The 20,024-nt window shown below is 42.3% G+C and overlaps 1 protein-coding gene across 2 annotated transcripts in view; it reads left to right on the top strand.

Annotated features, from left to right (window-relative positions):
• Window positions 1–5,264: 5,264 nt before the first annotated feature.
• Window positions 5,265–20,024, top strand: part of LOC140715261 (uncharacterized) — a 95,415-nt gene continuing 80,655 nt past the window's right edge. For both annotated transcript variants that reach the window (XM_073027190.1, XM_073027191.1), the window contains exon 1: window positions 5,265–5,525. In XM_073027190.1, the coding sequence (XP_072883291.1) occupies window positions 5,474–5,525 (52 nt within the window). In that variant the 5' untranslated portion in view covers window positions 5,265–5,473. The remainder of the gene's footprint in view (window positions 5,526–20,024) is intronic.

Genomic DNA, 20,024 nt, shown 5'->3' with positions numbered 1-20,024 from the left:
TTTCTGTTTTTCAATGAGCGCTGCACTTTCCTGTAGTTCTTACTGTTTACAAATGATTGTTGAAATTTCATGAGTGAATTTCCCCACAGTTTGAATCCATTCAGTTCTTTGAATTTGATAAACCACTCAGATTTGAAAACACAAGAAGGAACAATTTCAAAATGATCACCTTGGCACCATATTTGGGCTTGACAAAAGCAGACCCACCCAAAGTGACTCCTTTCTCTGCTGAACATTGCGGGCATGCTGTCTTGGTGCCAGAATGTGTGGCAGCTCTTGTGGACTGCCCCAGCACATCCTTAGGTTTTGTTGATTGTTAATGCAAACAATGCATTTTGCTGTATTTTTTGATGTACATATAATAAATAAATCTGAATCTAGAAGTACTCTGTCCCAAAGGCCACCATGGGACCAAAAGGGATTTACAATTGAATGGAAATGGTTGCCAACTTTGATCCCAGAGCCCATAAAGTCTGAGATTAATCGCAAAACAGGAAAACAACTTTAGGTTATAACTTGGGAGCAACTTTCACCTATTGAATTGGCATTCAGCCATGTTACAAAACAAATGGGTAGGGTACTTCAATATCTATCACCAAGGGGGCTGGATAGCACTGATATCAACAAGACTTCCTGAATGCTGGAGGATGTAGCCTCCACAGTGGGTCCATTCCACATGATGAGAAAGCCAACATAAGAAAAAACCCTACTTGACTTCATCAGCCTTCTTGTTGTAGATGCATCTGTCCATTACTTTCTTTGAAGGAGTGACCACCGTAAAGTCCTTATGCCTGGATTTCTTCCATTGAAGGAAAAGAGGTGGAGTAAAAATGCTGTACAAACAACACAAAATTCTGGAGGAAGTCAGCAGGCCAGGCAGCATCTATGGAAAAAAGTGCAGTCTATGTTTTGGGCCGAAAGAAGGGTTCCTGCCAAAGGGTTTCGGCCCAAAATGTCGACTGTACTTTTCTCCATAGATGCTGCCTGGCCTCCTGAGTTCCTCCAGCATTTTGTGTGTGTTGCTTGGATTTCCAGCATTTGCAGATTTTCTCTTGTTTGTGATAGCTGTACAAAACCAGCCATCAGTGAGTCAGTATGGGCAATCGGAAGTAGTAGAATCTGGAATATCTGCGCTCAGAATATTTGTCACTGTATCATTACCATCAGACCAGGGTAGCAAACCTTGTCCCATGTGGAGCATGGAACCATATGTCAGGAACATTATTGAGTAACTTTCAAAATGAAGTGCCAGACTGTTGAAGTTATAGCACGCAACTTCAAGCATACAAAATAACATGTGTTACTCATGCTACATGTGCAGATGGTACTCTGGATTTCCAGCATCTGCAGAATTTCTTGTGTTTACAAACCAACAGTAAGTACAAAGTCTTGAATTTCGGGATATCAAGACCAACACTAAACTTCTGGTCTTTGCTATATGGAGCAGAGTCATGGGCAACATATAGCAGGCACATAACATTTCTAGAAACTTACAATTCAAGACGCTTCCAAAAGATTCTGAGAGTTAACTGGAAGAATAGGCATACTAACTCCAGCACCCTGGAGGAAGCTAACATTAACTCCATAGCCACATTCGTGACTCAACACCAATTGCGATAGGTCACCCACATCATCCGTTTGCCTGACTCCCGCCTCCCTAAGCAACTCCTGTTTGGCTAACTCAAGGATGCAGAGCACATTCCTAGAGGTCAGAAAATGTGGTTCAAGGACAATATCAAGACCCACTTGAGGAAATGCTACATCAACTAGAATGGATGGAAGAAATAAGCACAGGACAGGGAAGGCTGGAGAAGTACTGTCTATGAAGGGACTGCATAGCTCAAAGAGTATCTCCACAGTGTTGCTGAGACTAAGCAGCTTCATTTTAAGGAGAGACTGGGAAAGGCCCAACCAGCTACATCCACCATCAGCTCAATGACTTACACCTGCCAACACTGCAATAGAACTTGCGGATCACGGATTGGCCTCTTCAGTCATTTCAAGACCCGCAAGTGACCAGATCAACCACCAGAAGAAGAATCATACTCAACTACGAGTGATCGCTGATGATGAGGATGACACAGACTTAAACCCCCAGTCCCACAGCCTCGGACTCTGATGAAGGGCCTTTGACTTGAAATATTAACTCTGTTCTCACAAATGCTTCTTCACCTGCTAGGTGCTTTTGGACTTCTTTAGGCATTCTTTTTCAGATTCTCAGCATATTCTGTTTTTTTTTTTTGCTTTCCACCCACAGCTGAGGGATAAGCCCATGTCTCTCCCAAATTTCATTAGAATAATATCGAGCAATCAAATAGTGATGGGAGAGCAAGAGGTTCTGTGAACATCTCCCTTCTCAATGATGGCTGAACCAAGTCCTATTGAATCATTACTGTATCTCAGCTTAGATATGTCAGTATCAGACAAAACCACTGAGAGTGGTCAGTGCTGAGAGAAGATCTGGAGGAGCTTAGTGGATCAGGCATTATTTATGGTGGGAAATGGACAGTCAACATTACAGGTTGAGAACTTTTATCTCGAGCAATCCAGATGAAGGGGCTAGGTCCGTAATGTCCAATCCTAGTAAAAGGGCCTCAACCCATAACATTGACTATCTGTTTTCCTCCATAGGTGCTGCCGAACCCATTGAATTCCTCCAGCTTTGTGTGTTGCTCCAGATTCCAGCATCTGCACTCTCTTGTGTCTCCTGGGAGAAAATATGCTTGAGAGAGATCAGCCACAGGCCAGTGAAAATTGTACACAGCAAGAACTAATGCCAGCATTGGCAACTTTACAAAATTACAGTTGAACCTAGGCAATGCTAAAAGTAACACACAATCAAAAAAAATAACACAAGGGTATTAAAACTGTGTGTTTAGGAATTATTTGGACATTTTATTTTTTAGCATATAATTGGAGAACTGGACAAAAAGGTTGATTGAATGAGACTGTTGGAAATGGAATTTCTCAATTTGATATCTCCAAGGTTAGGCTATCCTGAAGTGTCAATCTTAGTTGGTTCTCTTGAGGTAACAAAGTTGTGTGACTGCCATTGTGTTCTCATATTGTATGGTTCATTGTAACATCAGCTTGAACATACAGATTTATGGACGGATTCTGAGCTGTGGTTTGCCACACAGTTAAGAATATAGAAAGGGGAGATGAAAGAATGCTTGGAATGGGAGGGGTCCTAGATTATATTTGCTGCTTTCCCAGGGCAGTGGGACATGTAGACAGAATCAATAGAGCGTTGCTGTTTTGCGTGATGAACTGGATTGTGTTTACAACTCTTTGCAATTTCTTGGGCAGAGCAGTTGCCATGCTAATTTACGATGCATCCAGATAGGATACGTTCTATAATACACTGATTAAAAATTGGCGCAGGTCATTGGGGACATACTCAGCTCTCTAAGGAAATAGAGGTACTGACGTGCTTTCTTGGTTATAATGTCTTTGAGACTGAACTAGGTGTTGGTGATATTTACATTGAGAAACTTGAAGCTCTCAACCATTACTACCACAGCACCATTGATACAAACAGGGGTGTACACTCCATCCTGCTTCCTGAAGTCAATGACCTGCTATATTATTTAGGTGACACTGGGGAGAGGTTGACAACACACAACTAGGCTCTCCATCTCTTTCCTGTGCTCCATCTCACTGTTGCTTGAGATCAAGCCCATTATGGTGGTGACATCTGCAAACTTGTGTAGATGGAGTTGGATCGGAACCTAGCCACACGGTCACAAGTGTACAGGGAGTGGAGTAGGGGGTTGATGGAACACCAGTGTTGAGAATAATTGTGTCAGAGATGTTGCTCCCTATCCTTACTGATTGTAGTCTGTTAGTCTATAAATCAAGGATCCAATGCAGAGTGGGTGCTGAGTCCAAACTGTAAGAGTGTGTAAAATATTGGAAGGTTAAAATGGTTTGGTGTTCAGAAGGTAATCTTATTTACAAATCACTGAAAGGTTTAGTAGGTGAAAAATTATATATTTGGTCCAAAATAAAGAAGTGGATTATAAAGAGGCAGATCTCGAATATCCTGCACATCTGGTCTCACTACCTATAGAAGGATATACTTGCAATGCAGAGAATGCAGCGAGGGTTTACCAAGTTTATTCCTGACGTGACATATTCGTCATATGAGGAGAATTTCTGTAAACTAAGTTTAAAGGAATGAATAGTGATCACATTGAAATATGTAAACTTCTTGCAGGGTTTGACAGGGTAGATGTGGAGTTGATATTTCTCTGGCTGGGACAATTCAAAACAGTGTTATTGTTGCAAGATAAGATAATTGGGGCAGAGAGAGAGAGAGAGACGCAGATGAGAAGAAGGTGGTGAATCTTTGGAATTCAGTACCCAAGAGAACAGTGAAGACTTGATTTCTGACTATGTTTGTTAGATATGAAGGAAACTCAGGGATATGGAGTTAGTTCAGGAAAGTGTCATTGAGGTAAAAAAAAAACAAATCGGCCCTAATCTCACTGAATGGTGAAGGAAGTACGAAGAACTGAATGGCCGACTGCTGATTTTCATTCTTGCTGTCTGGAAACAGATGATAGAATCAGTCAGATCAGCAACAAAAGCTGGCTGTTCCAGTATGGCTGTTTGAAAAGGCTGACTTCCCCACCAGCTCTTGCACAAGACTGTCATAAAAAACATTTTGTGAAGTATTTAACAAACATCACATACAGCGAGCAGCCTGATAGAAGTGCATTCCTTTCCAGCTCTCTCAGCGCTTGCTCACCCAGGACTGTGAGGTGACTGAGAAATTACTCATTATCTGAAATATTAAAAAGTGCAACAGAAGGCTTTTGGTACCTGCCAAGGAATTTGAGAGGGTGGACAGGAGCTTGAATGGGACAGCTCTAGAAATCTTTCTCATTCAACCTGCCTTCAGAAAAGAGCTAAAATAAAACACAAAGGGAAACAGATGTGCTCGATGATCCAGAAAACAGCTTTCCAACTTATCTCTTTGAACAAAGAGATATGCCAAAGTGAAAACATTATGTGTTTTTATTTATTTCAGATCCTGTTGAATGAGCACATCTTTAGTTTTCCACCTTCCAATGTATCTCTCCTCCTCAGGCAATGTTGTGAGTGGGTGCGGGAGCCTCCCCTGTCTTGTTGCTGGTGCGAGTGGGTGCTGATTAGCTCAGCTGCTTGCACTCTCCACCCACCCACCCCCACTGTCCCTCCCCCTCACTTTATCAGGAAGGGAGCTGTTCCCGTCAGAAAGTGATTTCTGGATGCCTGCCTTGAGCAGTGGAAGTACAGCCAGTGACCGAGCTTTACTCACACCCAGCTTCCTTCCTTCATTGCAGGATTAGTTCAGCTACAGAGTGATTGGAATACATCCACCTTTCCCAAACTTCAAGCATGTTGCCAGCGTACATGGCTGTGAGTATACAGAGAGCTCGATACTGAAGCACAACAGCAGAAAATTCATTTCTGACAGTTCTGAGTGATGATGTTTGGAAGAAATGGCATCTTCGGAATAGGAAGTTCCTGGAAAAAAGGTAGGGAGTAGAAGTGGCTAATGTGTTGTGTGCTCATTAATGTAACATACCTGATTTGTGAGTTAAATTGAACTGCGCTGAAGCACCTTTTAAACCTAGCTGCTACCTCTTTGCCTCCCACTCCCATCAAACGTAGAGTCCAGTGGGAGCCCTGTAGGTCAGAGAGTCAAGATTAGAACTGAGTTGACCCTTGGCATCCCCTCTGGCTTAATCCTGTTTATAAATCAGTTCAACAGTCCCGCTGTGATGCAGAGCAGAATGAGAATCTGAGAGGCCTGAAACTTATAAAATCATCATCTTTGTATTTGTAATTAAAATCACAGTCAGCTGGGGTTATAGTGAGAGTAAATCTGTGGTTAACGTGATACAATTCCAGCCTCTACACCCCACCCTTCAACCCTTCGAGTTTCCCCTGAGGCCAGTGATCAATTAGCAAAGGACAGGTACTTCAACTGGTAAAATTAAAAGAAGCAGCTCGCAAGTACAGACACAAAAATGATTTAGAACAGGAAAAGTGATGAAGCTGCAGAAAGGAGACCCTGTACAGTGAGGCACAGAGTACAAAAGCAGGATGTGGACTTTACTGCTAGATCTGGCAGTAATTTTCTGTCCCCAATTGTCTCTTAGCTGAGGTGGCAGTGAAGTCCTCATCTGGTGGGTCTGGAGTTGTACATAGTCCAATCCCAGTCAGGGACAGATTTCCTTTGATGAACAGTTTGTGCAGTGGCTTCAATGTTCCTATTACTAATTAATACAAGTTTTTCTTCATATAACAACAATCCAAACTTGTATCACTGGATTGGTGATCATGACCCTAGCTGTTCATTCAGCTTACTTAACCGATGCTCCCACTTTAGCACGGGAAGCAAGGGAAGGAACCGAGGAGACAAGAAGCATGAAAGAGAACGGGGTAGTGGCCATTAGCGGGAACGGCAGCTGACTTCACTGATTACTGTTTTCTCAGGTGCAGTTGGTTTTGCTAATGGATTGTTATTGTCACATGTGCTGAGATACAGAGGAAAGCTTTTGTTTTGCATGCTATCCAGACAAGATTGTGCCGTACATAATTACACTGCAGTCGCAGGAGGAAATGCTGTGATACTGGTTTAACAGACAATTGCAACTGAAATAAGATATAAAATTCCAGAAAGATCGACAAGTGAGACAATATCAGTTCACAGACACAGGAGATTCTGCAGATGCTAGAAATCTTGAGTAACAGCTGCAAAATGCTGGAAGAACTTGGCAGATCAGGCAGCAACTACGTAGGAAAATGAATGGTTGAGGTTTCAGGCCGACTCATTGGGACTCAAATAATATGATTTGAATTGACAAAAGAGAAAGGGCTGCCATGTTGCTTTGGGTGTGCTATAAAACCTCTCTAGAACATAGAACATTACAGCACAGTACAGGTCCTTCAGCCCACAATTTTTTTTTATCGAGCTTTTAACCTTCGCTAAGATCAATCTAACCTTTCCCTCCTACATAACCTACCTTCTTCTATCATCCATGAACCTAACTAAGAGTTTCTTAAATGCCCCTAATGTACCACCCCTGACAGGGCATTTGACACACCCACTACTTAGTGTGTAAAGAACTTAGTTCTGACATCGCCCCCTATACTTTCCTCTGTCACCTTAAAAGTATGTCATCTTATATTAGCCAATTCTGCACTGGGAAAAGGTCTCTGGCTATCTATTCTATCAAGGCGCTTATCGTCTTGTACACCTCTGTCAAGTCACCTCTCATCCCCCTTTGCTCCAAAGAGGAAAACCCTAGCTCGCTCAACCTATCTTCATAAGGCATGTCTTCTAGTCCAGGCAGCATCCTGGTAAATCTCCCCTGCACCCTACACCCTTTGTAAAGCTTAAGTATCGTTCCTATAATGACGCAACCAGAACTGAACACAATATTCTCAGTGTGGTCTAACCAGGGATTTGAAAAGCTGCAACATTACCCCTCGGCTCTTGAACTCAATCCCCAAACTGATGAAAGCCAGCACACAATAAGCCTTCTTAACAACCCTATCAACTTGCGTGGCAACTTTTTAAGATCTATGGACGTGGACCCCACAGACCTCTGTTCCTCTGCCATTAACCTGGAAATCTGCCTTCAAAATTCAACCTTCTAAAATGAATGACTTCACACTTTTCTGGGTTGAACTCCATGTGCCACTTCTCAAACCAGCCCTGCATCTGGTCAATATCCTGTTGCAAACCATAGCAAACCTCCACAGTATTCACAATTCTACCAACTTTCGTGTCATCTGCAAATTTACAAACCCACCCTTCCACTTCCTCATTTAAATCATTTATAATAATCACAAAGACCAGAAAAGATGGAACACCACTGGTCACTGACCTCCAGCAGAATATTCTCCATCTACTATCACCCTCTGCCTTCTATAGGCAAGCCAATTCTGTATCCACACAGCCAATTCTCCCTGGATCCTGTGCCTTCTGACTTTCTAAATGAGCCTACCGTGGGGAACCTTATCAAACGCCTTAATAAAATCCATATACACCACATCCACTACTCTACCTTCATCAATGTGCAGTATTACATCCTGAAATAATTCAATCAGGCTTGTGAAGCATGACCTGCCCCTCACAAAGCAGTGCTGACTATCCATAATCAGGCCATACTTCTCCAAATACTCATAAATCCTGTCCCTAAGAATCCTCTCCAATAATTTACCCACCACTGAAGTAAAACTCACTGATCTACAATTCCAAGGGTTTTCCCTTCTCCCTTTATGGAACATAGAACACAGAAGTGTACAGCACTGGAACAGGCCCTTCAGCCCACAGTATTGTGCCAAACCAGCTAAAAAGCAAATCAAAAACACCCAAACACTAATCCCTCACTGACCTACACCATGTCCATATCCCTCCATCGTCCTAACAATCATGTGCCTATCCAAATGTCTCTTAAAAGCCTCTAATCTACTTGAAGCCATACCAGACAGTCCATTCCAGGCATCCACCACTCTCTGAGTAAAAAAAAAACTTACCCCTCATATTACCCTTCAAATCTGCACTCTCTCTCACCTTCAATGCATGCATCTCATAATCTTATAAACCCAAGTGTATCCAGCCTCTCATGATAGCACATGCCTTCTAAACCAGGAAGCATCCTGGTAAACCTCTTCTGCACCCTCTCCAAAGCCTCAACATCCTTCCTATAGTGGGGTGACCAGAACTGTATGCAGTACTCCAGATGTGGCCTAACCAGAGTTCTATAAGGTTGCAACATGATCTCTCTTCTTTTGAACTCAATGCCTTGGCTAATAAAAGCAAACATTCCATAAGCCTTCTTCACCACCCTATCGACTTGTGTTGCCACTTTCAATGAACTTGGATCCCAAGATCTCCTTTCTCGGCAACACTGTTAAGAGTTTTGCCTTTAACATGTCTCCTTGCATTTGCCCTACCAAGGTGCAACACCTCACATTTATCTGGGTTAAACTCCATCTGTCATTTCTCTGAAAGAAGGAATAATGTTTGCTTTCCTCCAATTATCAGCTACTATTCCTGTTACCAGTGAGGACATGAAGATCATTACCAAAGGTGCAGCAATCTCTTCCCTCACTTCCCATAGTAACCTGAGGTATATTGGGTCTGGCCCTGGGGATTTATTGTAATGCTTTTAAAAAGTTCTAGCACATGAGTGAGCAGATGCATGGCGGATGCAGTTTAACATGGATAAATGTGAGGTTATCCACTTTGGTGGCAAGAACAGGAAGACAGATTACTATCTGAATGTTGTCAAGTTAGGAAAAGGGGAAGTACAACAAGATCTTGGTGTCCTTGTTCATCAGTCACTGAAAGTAAGCATGCAGGTACACCAGGCAGTGAAGAAAGCTAATGGCATGTTGGCTTTCATAACAAGGGGAGTTGAGTATAGGAGCAAAGAGGTCCTTCTGCAGTTGTACAGGGCCCTGGTGAGACCACACCTGGAGTATTGTGTGCAGTTTTGGTCTCCAAATTTGAGGAAGGACATTCTTGCTATTGAGGGAGTGCAGCGTAGGTTCAGGAAGTTAATTCCTGGGATGGCAGGATTGTCATATGTTGAAAGATTGGAGCAACCTAGGCTTATATACACTGGAATTTAGAAGGATGAGAGGGGATCTGATTGAAACATATAAGATTATTAAGGGATTGGACATGCTGGAGACAGGAAACATGTTCCCGATGTTGGGGGAGTCCAGAACTAGAGGCCACAGTTTAAGAATAAGGGGTAGGCCATTTAGAATGGAGTTGAGGAAAAACTTTTTCACCTAAAGAGTTGTGGATCTATGGAATGCTCTGCCTCGGAAGGCAGTGGAGGCCAATTTTCTGGATGCTTTCAAGGAAGAGTTAGATAGAGCTCTTAAAGATAGCGGAATCAAGGGATATGGGGAGAAGGCAGGAACGGGGTACTGATTGTGGATGATCAGCCATGATCACAGTGAATGGCAATGCTGGCTAGAAGGGCCAAATGGCCTACTTCTGCACCTATTGTCTATTGTCCATTGTCTTCTTTCTTAACATCAACATATTGAAGCATATCAGCCTGTTCTACACTGTCCTCACAAATGTCAAGGTCCCTTTCACTGGTGAATACTGAAACAAAATTTCAGTATTCACCAACTCCAGGCACGTTTCCTCTACTGTTCGTGGTCAGTCCCACCTCATTCTGGCCATCTTCCTGTTCAAGTTCAAGTTTTTTGTCATTTGACTGTACGTGTATACAGCCAAACGAGACAGCATTCCTCTGGAGCACGGTGCATCTATGTTACATAAAGCAAAATATTACCACAAGTAAGGTAATAAAATATAATTCTAGATGCATGTGAAGTGCACAGCACAGGAAAACAATAAATAGTACAATAAACAGTAACCAACTCACTGTCCTGGTGCCGAGACCTTGGTGGTGGCAGTATATTTGTTTGTCTGACAGCCTGGGGGAAGAAGCTGTACCCAGTCAGGCATTCCTAGTCTTGGAGCTTCTATACCTCCTTCCTGATGGTAATCGATCAAAGATATTGTGGGGTGGGTGGTTGGGATCCTCAACGATACTTCAGGCCCTTCATGTACAACGCTGCCGGTAAATGTTACAAATGGCGGGGTGGGTGGAGACCCTGGTGATCCTCTCAGCAATTTTTTTCTATCCTCTGTAGGGTCTTGTGGTCTGATGCTTTACAGCTTCTGTACTACACGATGATGCAGCCAAACTGGATAGTCTGAATGGCGCTTCACATACGTTTAACACCTTGGAGTTTTCTTTAACCCTACTCACCGAGGCCTTCTCATGCCCCTTCTAGTTCTCCTCAGTCCATTCTGCAGCTCCTTCATGGCTACTTTGTAACTCTCCAGATCCCTGCCTGATCCTTGTTTCCTAAACCTGAAGTAAGCTTCTTTATTCAGGAGATGGAATCTCCTGTTTACTCCTCTAATGTCTAGAGAGAGAGAGAGAGAGAGAGAGAGAAAGAGAGAGAGAGAGATGAAAGAGCACTTAAGGGGCAAATTTCAGAGATGTAGCAAAACTAGGGTGTAATGGCTGGTGGACCTCGGCTACCGTAACTGAGACAGTAATAAAGATAAAAGCAAAGCGTAATGATGGTAGCAGAATTTGCAGTGTGCAGTCTTACAGCGAGTAATAGTCTTAGTTATTTTTCTTGTGATCGTAAGACCCTGTTGGACATTGATAATGTGGAATGCTGCAAGTCCGATTAGCTGGTTTATTGGTGAATGGCGGGTGCAGATGACAAGGAGAGATGCAGGGCTTCTGTTGCAGTTGAGACTAGGCCTCAAACGGTGTGTTGCCTGTTTGTGATTGTCCAGCAGGGGCCGTCAGAGTCGGTGCACGAGGTGTTGGAGCTGCTCTCTGTGTTCGCTCGGTGGAGGACAAGCTGTGTTTTGTTCGGCTGCAGTGGCCTCGGCCGCAACAAGAATTAGACCTCAAGCCATGGGGCTGCCTGTTTGCGGCTATCTGGGGGAGAGGTGTTGTAGTCAGTTATACCCTCAGTGTTAGCTTTGCAGAAGACCAGCTGTATTGTGTTTGACTGCAGACTGCTGCAACATTCACAGACTCAGGGACTTGGACTGTTTTTTTTCTGTGTGACTGTATTTTAATTCTATCTTATATGTGCTGAATGACTGTTAGTACTGTGTTTTGTACCTTGTCCCTGAAGTAACCCTGTTTTGTTTGGCTGTATTTGTGGGTATTCATGTGTGGTTGAATTAACAATTAAACTTGAAATAGAGAATTCTTGAAATGCTTTCTTGAATTGGACTGCACCCAATCAGTGAGCAGGAGTACAACAAGAAGCAACAATTTCATTTAGGTCTGCCGCTGATGTTGAAAAAAGGCAGCGCTTCGAGATAGTTTTCAGATTTGGACTGTACCCAATCAGTGAGGGGATTCATTTGAAAAGAGGAGAACAAAAATAAGATAGGCACAAGCAGAGCAGCCGTTGTAAGAGTGGCCATTATGTGAGTGGCCCAGTGTTGGAGTGGCTTTGGCTCATCTGGTTTTGGTGAGGAAGGTAACTGGTAAGTTTCTTCTTCCTCCTTACTTTCACATGGTGAGTGGCAGGCTTTTTGCTTTTCATGGTATCTATAAAAGAGCTGGACTTAAATGTCAGCACTAGGATTCAGAAATTTGCTACTGCTACCAAAAGTGGTAGTATGGTTCAAAGTGAGAAAGAAATTTCAAGGCCAGAGGAAAAAATCAAAAGTCTGATTAGGAGGTTCACCCGGATGGAGTGTTTCAGTTGTGAGAAGAGACTGGATAGGCTAGAGAACAGACTTATTGGGGATGGGAGCAAATAGACGTCTACAAATTATGAAAGCCAGAGATAGTGTGGACTTTCCCCACAGCAAAGGTATTAAAACTTAGAGGGCAAAGGTTTAGAGCTAGGACTATAGATAGATACTTTATTGATCACAAAGGAAATTACAGTGTCACAGTAGCATTACAAGTGCACAGATATACAAATATTAGTAGAGAAGTAAGAAAGAATAAAAAAATAAGTTACCTCCAACAGTCTAACAAGAGGGGGTCATCACCTCTCTGGCTATAGGTTGACTCATTGTAGAGCCTAATGGTCGAGGGTAAGAATGACCTCATATAACGCTCTTTGGAGCAGCGCAGTTGTCTTAGTCTGTTACTGAAAGTGCTCCTCTGTTCAGCCCAGGTGCCACGCAGAGGGTGAAAAACATTGTCCAGAATTGCCAGGAGTTTCCATTGGGTCCTTTGTTCTAGCACAGCCTCCAGTCCTGCTGAAGGGTCTCGGTCCAAAACGTCGACTGTTTATTTTTTTCTGTAGATGCTGGCTGGCCTGCTAAGTTCCTCCAGCAATTTGTGCGTGCAGCCCTTCTAATCAGTTTATTGAACCTGTTGGTGTTACCCGTGTTGATGCCATTGCCCCAGCACTCCACCGCATAGAAGATTGTACTGGCGACAACAGACTGGTAGAACAGAACTACAGAAGACCTGAGAAAGAATTCTTCTATCTGGAGGACGGCTAGAATTTGGAAAACCCTACCTACGTGGATGGCAGAGTCAGGTGTTCTTACAACATTTAAGAACCAGGTTAGATTAACACTTGATTCACCTTTGCCCAGAAAGGAACAGATCAAGTACTGGTAAATAGGATTAGGTCATATACTGTATTTTTTTGGACAGTTGCTATGGATATTGTAGGCCCAAGGGGCCTTTGCTGTGTAACTCTGGCTAGGTGAGCACAAGAGGAGCAAATAAAGAGAGAGTGAGGGAATGCATATGAGGTAGACTAGCGAAGCACGGTAGCACAGTGGCATGGTAGTGTAACAGTTAACACAATGTTTTACAGTAGCCATCTCTAGTTGTGGTCGCACCCAATCCCAGTGGGAAAAGCCTGCTTGCATTTACGTTATCTATACCCGTTGTAATTTTGTATACCTCAATCAATTCTTCCCTCAATCTTCTATGTTTCAGGGAATATTCCATTTTTCCTTACAACTCAGGTCCTCCAATCCCCGCAACATCCTTGTAAATTTTCTCTGTATTCTTTCAATCTTATTTGCACCTTTCCTGTAGGTAGGTGACCAAAACTGCACGTCGCTCTAAATTTGGCTTCACCAACTTCAACGTAATATCTCAACTCCTGTACTCAGTACTTTGATCTATGAAAGCCAATGTGCCAAAAGCTTTCTCTACGACCAATCTACCTGAGATGCCACTTTCAATTAACTGTGGATCTGTATTCCCAGATCCCTTTATTCTATCACACTCCTCATTGCCCTCTAGCTCATTGTAAGACTGACCCTAGTTGGTCCTCCCAAAGTGCAACATCTCACACTTGTCTGCATTACTTTCCACCTGCCATTTTTCAACCCATTTTTCCATCTGGTCCAGATCCAGCTGTAAGCTTTGATAGTCTTCCTCGTTGTCCACTACACCCCCAATCTTGCTATCATCTGTAAACTGGCTGATCCAATTTATCATCCAGATCATATAGATGACAAACAACAACAGACCCAGCACCAATCCCTGCAGCAGTGCACTAGTCACAGGCCTCTAGTCAGAGAGGCAACCATCTACTACGACCCTCTGGCAAAGCCAATGTCTAATCCAATTTACTATCTCATCTTGAATACCAAGTGGCTGAACTTTCTTGACCAACCTTTCATGCGGGACCTTGTCAAATGCCTTGCTGAAGTCCATGTAGATAACATCTACTGCCTTGCTTTCATCAACCTTCCTGGTAACTTCCTAAAAAATCTTTTAGATTGGTTAGAGACAACCTTACATGCACGAAGCCATGCTGACTATCCCTAATCAGTCCATGTCTGTCCAAATACTCATATATCCAGTCCCTTAGAATACCTTCCACTAACTTTCCCACTACTGATGTCAAACTCACCAACCTATAATTTTTTGGTTTATTCTTCTTCGGCTGTCCATCGATTTTGATGTGGACTGAGGCCTGGGCAAGTTATATGGAAGACAGGCAGTTGCCTATGCCTCTCCACACCACCAATGTTGTCCAAGGGAAAGGCACTAGGCCAATACAGCTTGGCACTGGTGTCGTCGCAGAGCAATGTGTGGTTAAGTGACTTGCTCAAGGACACAACACGCTGCCTCAACTGAGGCTCGAATTAGCGACCTTCAGATCACTAGACCAATGCCTTGGCCACGCGCCAACACTGGTTTATTCTTAGAGCCTTTCTTAAACAGCGGAACAGCATTAGCTATCCTCCAGTCCTCTGGTACCTCACCTGTCGATAAGGATGATTTAAATAACTCAGATGGAGACACGGGCGCTGGAATCTGAAGCAACAATTTGCTGAAGGAACTCAGCAGGTCAAGCAGCATCCGGGGGAGGCACAGTGTGTGGGGAAGAGATTGTTAACACTTAAGGTAGAGACTCTGCATCAGAACTGTAATTCAATTGTCCCTTTGCTCTGATAAAGATATCAGTCTTGTCAACGTTTGCTCTATTCTAACGCACATGTGTATTTTATTCGGTAAGGTGATCAAATTAAACACAGGTCTTCCCCCAATGTTGTCAACATGCTGAATACCTCCTGTAGATTGATTTTTTTGCTTCTCTCAGGTGGAATTTCTCATGTACTAAACTGAATCCTAAATGGAATTATCTCCAACAGTTCAGTGTCAACAATCAGCATGAAACTGTCTAATTATTGATCACATTGTTAATGCAATTAATGATAATTAACTCATCATAGCTTTAATGGGTATATCACATCTCCATGAAGGGGAAGGGCAAATCCCATCATATTCAAATACTCAAGAAGGCAGAAAGTCATGATGTATGCATCCTGAAGGAAAACTTTGTAACTACATTGTATTTACATCCTAAAGAAATCTTCTGCAGCTTCATTAAATGTCGGAGCAAGCTCGAAGGGCCGAGTGTTCTCCTATTGCTTCTGTTTTTCTCTTTTTTATGACTTTGTTAAATATCTTTTCAGAGGAGTTCTATGATTAAAGTTTGCACACTTGAATAGGCAATAATACCCATGCAATTGCTAGTCTCGCTGCACATGAAACCTGGAAAGCAGTAATTCTCTGACTTCACAGCTTCCTTGTGACAGATTGTGCACCCGGGTAGCTGTGTTCTTGACCAAGGACAGAAGAAACAGGATGTATTGATTTATTGAGATACAGCATGGAGTAGAGCCTGCAGCCCTTTGAGCCATGCTGCCCAGCAATCTCCCAATTTAAACTCAGGCTAACCGTGGGACAATTTACAATGATCAATTAACCTACCAACCAGCAAGTCTTTGGACCTTGGGAGGAAATCGAAACACGTGGAGGAAACCCATTCGGTCAAGGGGAGTATGTACAAACTCATTACAGACAGCGGCGGGAAGGCCAACTGGCCCTGAACATGCTCCATTATTTAGTTTGATTGTTGACCTCAGCACTGCTTTCATGCCTGATCTCTCTGAACATCTTTGTCCAAGAACTATTCATTTCATCCTTGAATATAGTTGATGTTTATGCTCAACGTTTTGCCAGTAAATTCAATGCCCTCCAAATCCAAATGGTTGGATTCTCTCTGGAGGTTATGGCTTCACCTTCAGAGTCTCTTCATTTATCAGTTTCAATGTAATCGTTGCCTGCACATGGATTACAAGAAAAGCCTTATTACTGGGTGATAGCCAAGGGAAGATCTTTCGGCATGTGCTTCCTCTGGGTGATGTGAGTGATGTGGGACCAAGTAGGAGAAAGGCCAGGAAGAAATTACGTGGATTCTCTGAGAACACAGTATCAGGGTCTGGCTGTGCTGAAGTTCAGTGACACTGATTACTTTTGGCACATATGCTGGATTACTGAAATTCCCCTTCATCTCCTCACTGAAGAAAACTTGAAGCTTGCCTTTAGAATTTGCAAAGTTACAATAAAAGAGCCATTTCTGTAGGTAACATCAGTGAAGATTAAAGCTGTTATCTTGTCTTTCAGAAGCCTCCGCATATCGCCCCATCTACAGATTTCAGTGAAGACTACATGCAGGAATGAATTAAATAATATATTTTAAATAACAGCAATATTAAAACAGTACCCACAAAGAAATTTGTGAACATACATTGACATAGACTAATCAGTCTTTACTTTTTATGTGAGTCATCCAAATTTGATTGCTGGCCACGCTGCTTTAAACATTTAATGTTCCATAATGCTGCTGGAACTGTCCTCAGATGAGGTTGCGATAGGCTGTGTTCTTTTTTGATCCAAGTTGTATCACTGTCAAAGCTTCTTGACCTGCACGTACAGAGAACGTACAGTGAGAGGCTGTCAATCCTCTGCTTTAGAGTACAGAAAGCAGATCTCTGAGACTGTGCTGAAGAAAGAAGACTTTGGATGGGTTTCATGGATTTCTCTATGGTAACTGAAGCCTGCTCCATTTCTGCCCTGTCAAGTTTCTGCTGCAGCTGGCACCAAACTACATGAGCCAGAAATGGCTCTAGCAAATTATATGTATGGAGGTATGCAAAGCTGCAGAGTTATCTAAAGCCAAGCTGGAGATGTCTAGCAGGAGGATGTTCCTGCATTGAAGCACAGTGCACAAGCCAACAAAGAGAATGTACAGGGAATATTGGCTAACTGTTGGACTGTGTTAGGCAACTTGAGTGGCTGAGAAAAGAAACACTTTACATTTGGGAGAGTGTGCATTGTGGAATGTAAAATGTTTCTACAAACAGTGCTCAACAAAGAGAATGCCAGATGTCTGTGGAGTGTAGAAATTAAGTCTAGGGGGAACAGAAAGGATTTGATTCAGAGAACCAGTTGAATACAATAAGCTTGGTGCACAGAAAGTCAATTCTGTGAAAGGAAGACCTGCGAGATCTAAGCCAAGAGCAACCAGAGACATTCTGACTTAACCCATGAGCAAAGTTCTCTGAAATAAACCATTAATCTTTGGAAAATTCAGTTAAGACCAATAGATCATGTGATGTCAATGTAGAACTGAAATCTTGCGGGGTTTGCACTCTGTAGTTGAAGCCATAGAATTGGGAAAGGAGATGCTGATTTTATCAAAACAGACCAGAATAATGGGAGACTGATACTGTACATACAATGGTACTGATAACATTACAGCATGACATGATTATAAGATTGATTCAACAATTAGTGATGGTCAGCATGGCTTTATGCTGGGCATGTCATGTCATACTAATTTGATTGAGTTTACTGAGAAGTTGACGATGGTGATTGATGAAGACGCAGCTGTAGATATGGTCCACATGGATTTTAATGAAGATTCCAGAAGATTAGGATGCATAGAAACATAGAAAATAGGTGCAGGAGTAGGCTATTCGGCCCTTTGAGCCTGCACTGCCATTCAGTATGATCATGGCTGATCATCCAACTCAGAACCCTGTACCTGCTTTCTCTCCATACCCGCTGATCCCTTTAGCCACAAGGGCCAGATCTAACTCAATGTGATGTTGTCTATAGTGAATTAGCTATTTGGATTCTGGATTGGCTTGTCCATAGAAGAGAGAGAGGTTGATGGGACTTATTTTGGCTGGAGATTTGTGGCTAATGGTGTTCTGCAGAGAACTGTACTTGGATTTCTGCTATCTCTGATGTACAGTTAATTGGACACATCAGGACCATACGTTTTGGCCCAATTAAGCCTCTGCCCCAATATCTGAAGTTTCATGGAAATAGTTAAAAAGGTATAAAAAGGACAGATTGAATAAGAAACTATGTATTTAAATGAAATATAACACTACAGTACTATAAAACTGTTAGTTTCTAATAGTTATCAGCAGAGGAATTAATCCAATGTACGTTGCCATGTTCTTTTGAGTGACTGTAAATGAACAAAATCAGCGCAGACATCTAGTGTAGATAATGGACTGCCTTCATACAATCATACAATTCTTTTAACAACTGTATCCTCCAAATCTTCATTTTTATTGTAACATTCAAGATGATTGTCGATACCTTCAAATTCTTTGTTGTTCCTAACTTGTTGAAGTAGTGAAATGGTTCATTTTTACTTCCAGCCATTTTCAATTCCTGGCATGTCCAAGCTTGAATGCTTGAAACGGCAGTGAGCAAAACAGTTTGGAATTGTCTTATTTCTCACCAACTATCAGCGACAAAAATCACTGCTTTATGAACACAAACACATGCAATTGACGCTATTTTAAAAGTTTTGCTCTAAGCACTTTGTAGCATCTAACAGCCACACAAGTACGAGACTGATGCTAGTTAGAACCTTTTTAGCAACAGTCTCCTGCCCCAGTTAAGCAGCAAATAAATAAATGGAATCTCAGCAATTTTTTTGATCAGTTTTTGTTCTCTATGAGTTGTCCTAAATTTCACGACTGCCGGATTAAACAATAGCCTAATCAACTGGAGTCCACTGTATATCTAAATCACAAATGACCTGGTTGAAAACGTAGATGGGTGGGTTTGGAAGTTTGCAGATAAAATGGAGATCAGTGAATTTTCGGATGGTGTAAAAGACTGGCAAAGGATTCAAAGAGAGTGGTAGGTGCCTGGACTACACTGACTGGGGTGGGGGTGAAGGTAAATAAGATAGAGGCATTCAAGGGGCACATAATAGGCACATGAATGTGCAGGAAATAAAACGATGAACATTATGTAGGCAGAAGCAATGATTTTAGCTGGGGATTTGATTACTATTTTAATTAATTCAGCACAACATTGTGGGATGAAGGGCTTGTTCCTGTGCTATGTTCTGCTGCGGGTGTGGCTTCATGTTCCTTCATCAGCTCCCATTGAGGTCTGCAGCCTTAATGCCAAATGATACAAGAATGTGCCAGCAAGTGCACTAAGTTGTCATAGTAGCTGGTAGGCCCTGGGCTGATGGCCACTTAGCTTTGGTTAGGTAATGAATGATATCTTGATTGGACATTACTTCCAGTTGCACTGACATGATTAAGCATAGATTAACCATGCTGAATGTTATCAATATTCCTAGTTATCCAGACAAATGAGTTTTGTGGAAGTTTCTCTGAAAGTATAAAAGCAATTAGTGACTCACACACACTGTTCTTACACAAACTTAAAACAGACCATTTCATATTCTGGAACTGTTGCACACTTCAGAATTGCTACAGCAACTATTGCCCAGTGGCAATCTCATCTACCTTAATGAAATGCTTTGAGATATTGGACATAGCTAGAATAAGAACCTGGACCACTGCAATTTACCTATCACTGTAACAGTTTTACAGTGGACACAATCTTACTGACTCTCCATTTTGCTTTGGAGCACCTAGACACAATAAAACATACATTAGGTTTGCTCCTGTTTATCAATTATAATTCAGTATTCAACAACATCACCCCCTCAGTACTATTCAACAAGTTTCAAAAACTGGGCCTCTGTACCACTGCCTGCAACTAGATCCTCAACTTCCTTATCAGCTGTTGTGCTAATTGGTAATAACATTTCCTCCTCGCTGATATGGTGCACCTCAAGGATGTGTGCTAAGCCCATTGCTCTACTCTCTCGACACACACAAC

The sequence above is a fragment of the Hemitrygon akajei genome, chromosome 23 (genome assembly GCF_048418815.1).
Source record: "Hemitrygon akajei chromosome 23, sHemAka1.3, whole genome shotgun sequence".
Classification (NCBI taxonomy): Eukaryota; Metazoa; Chordata; class Chondrichthyes; order Myliobatiformes; family Dasyatidae; genus Hemitrygon; species Hemitrygon akajei.
The sequence above is the reverse complement of the archived record's forward strand: the minus strand, read 5'-3'. Positions and strand labels throughout refer to the sequence as shown.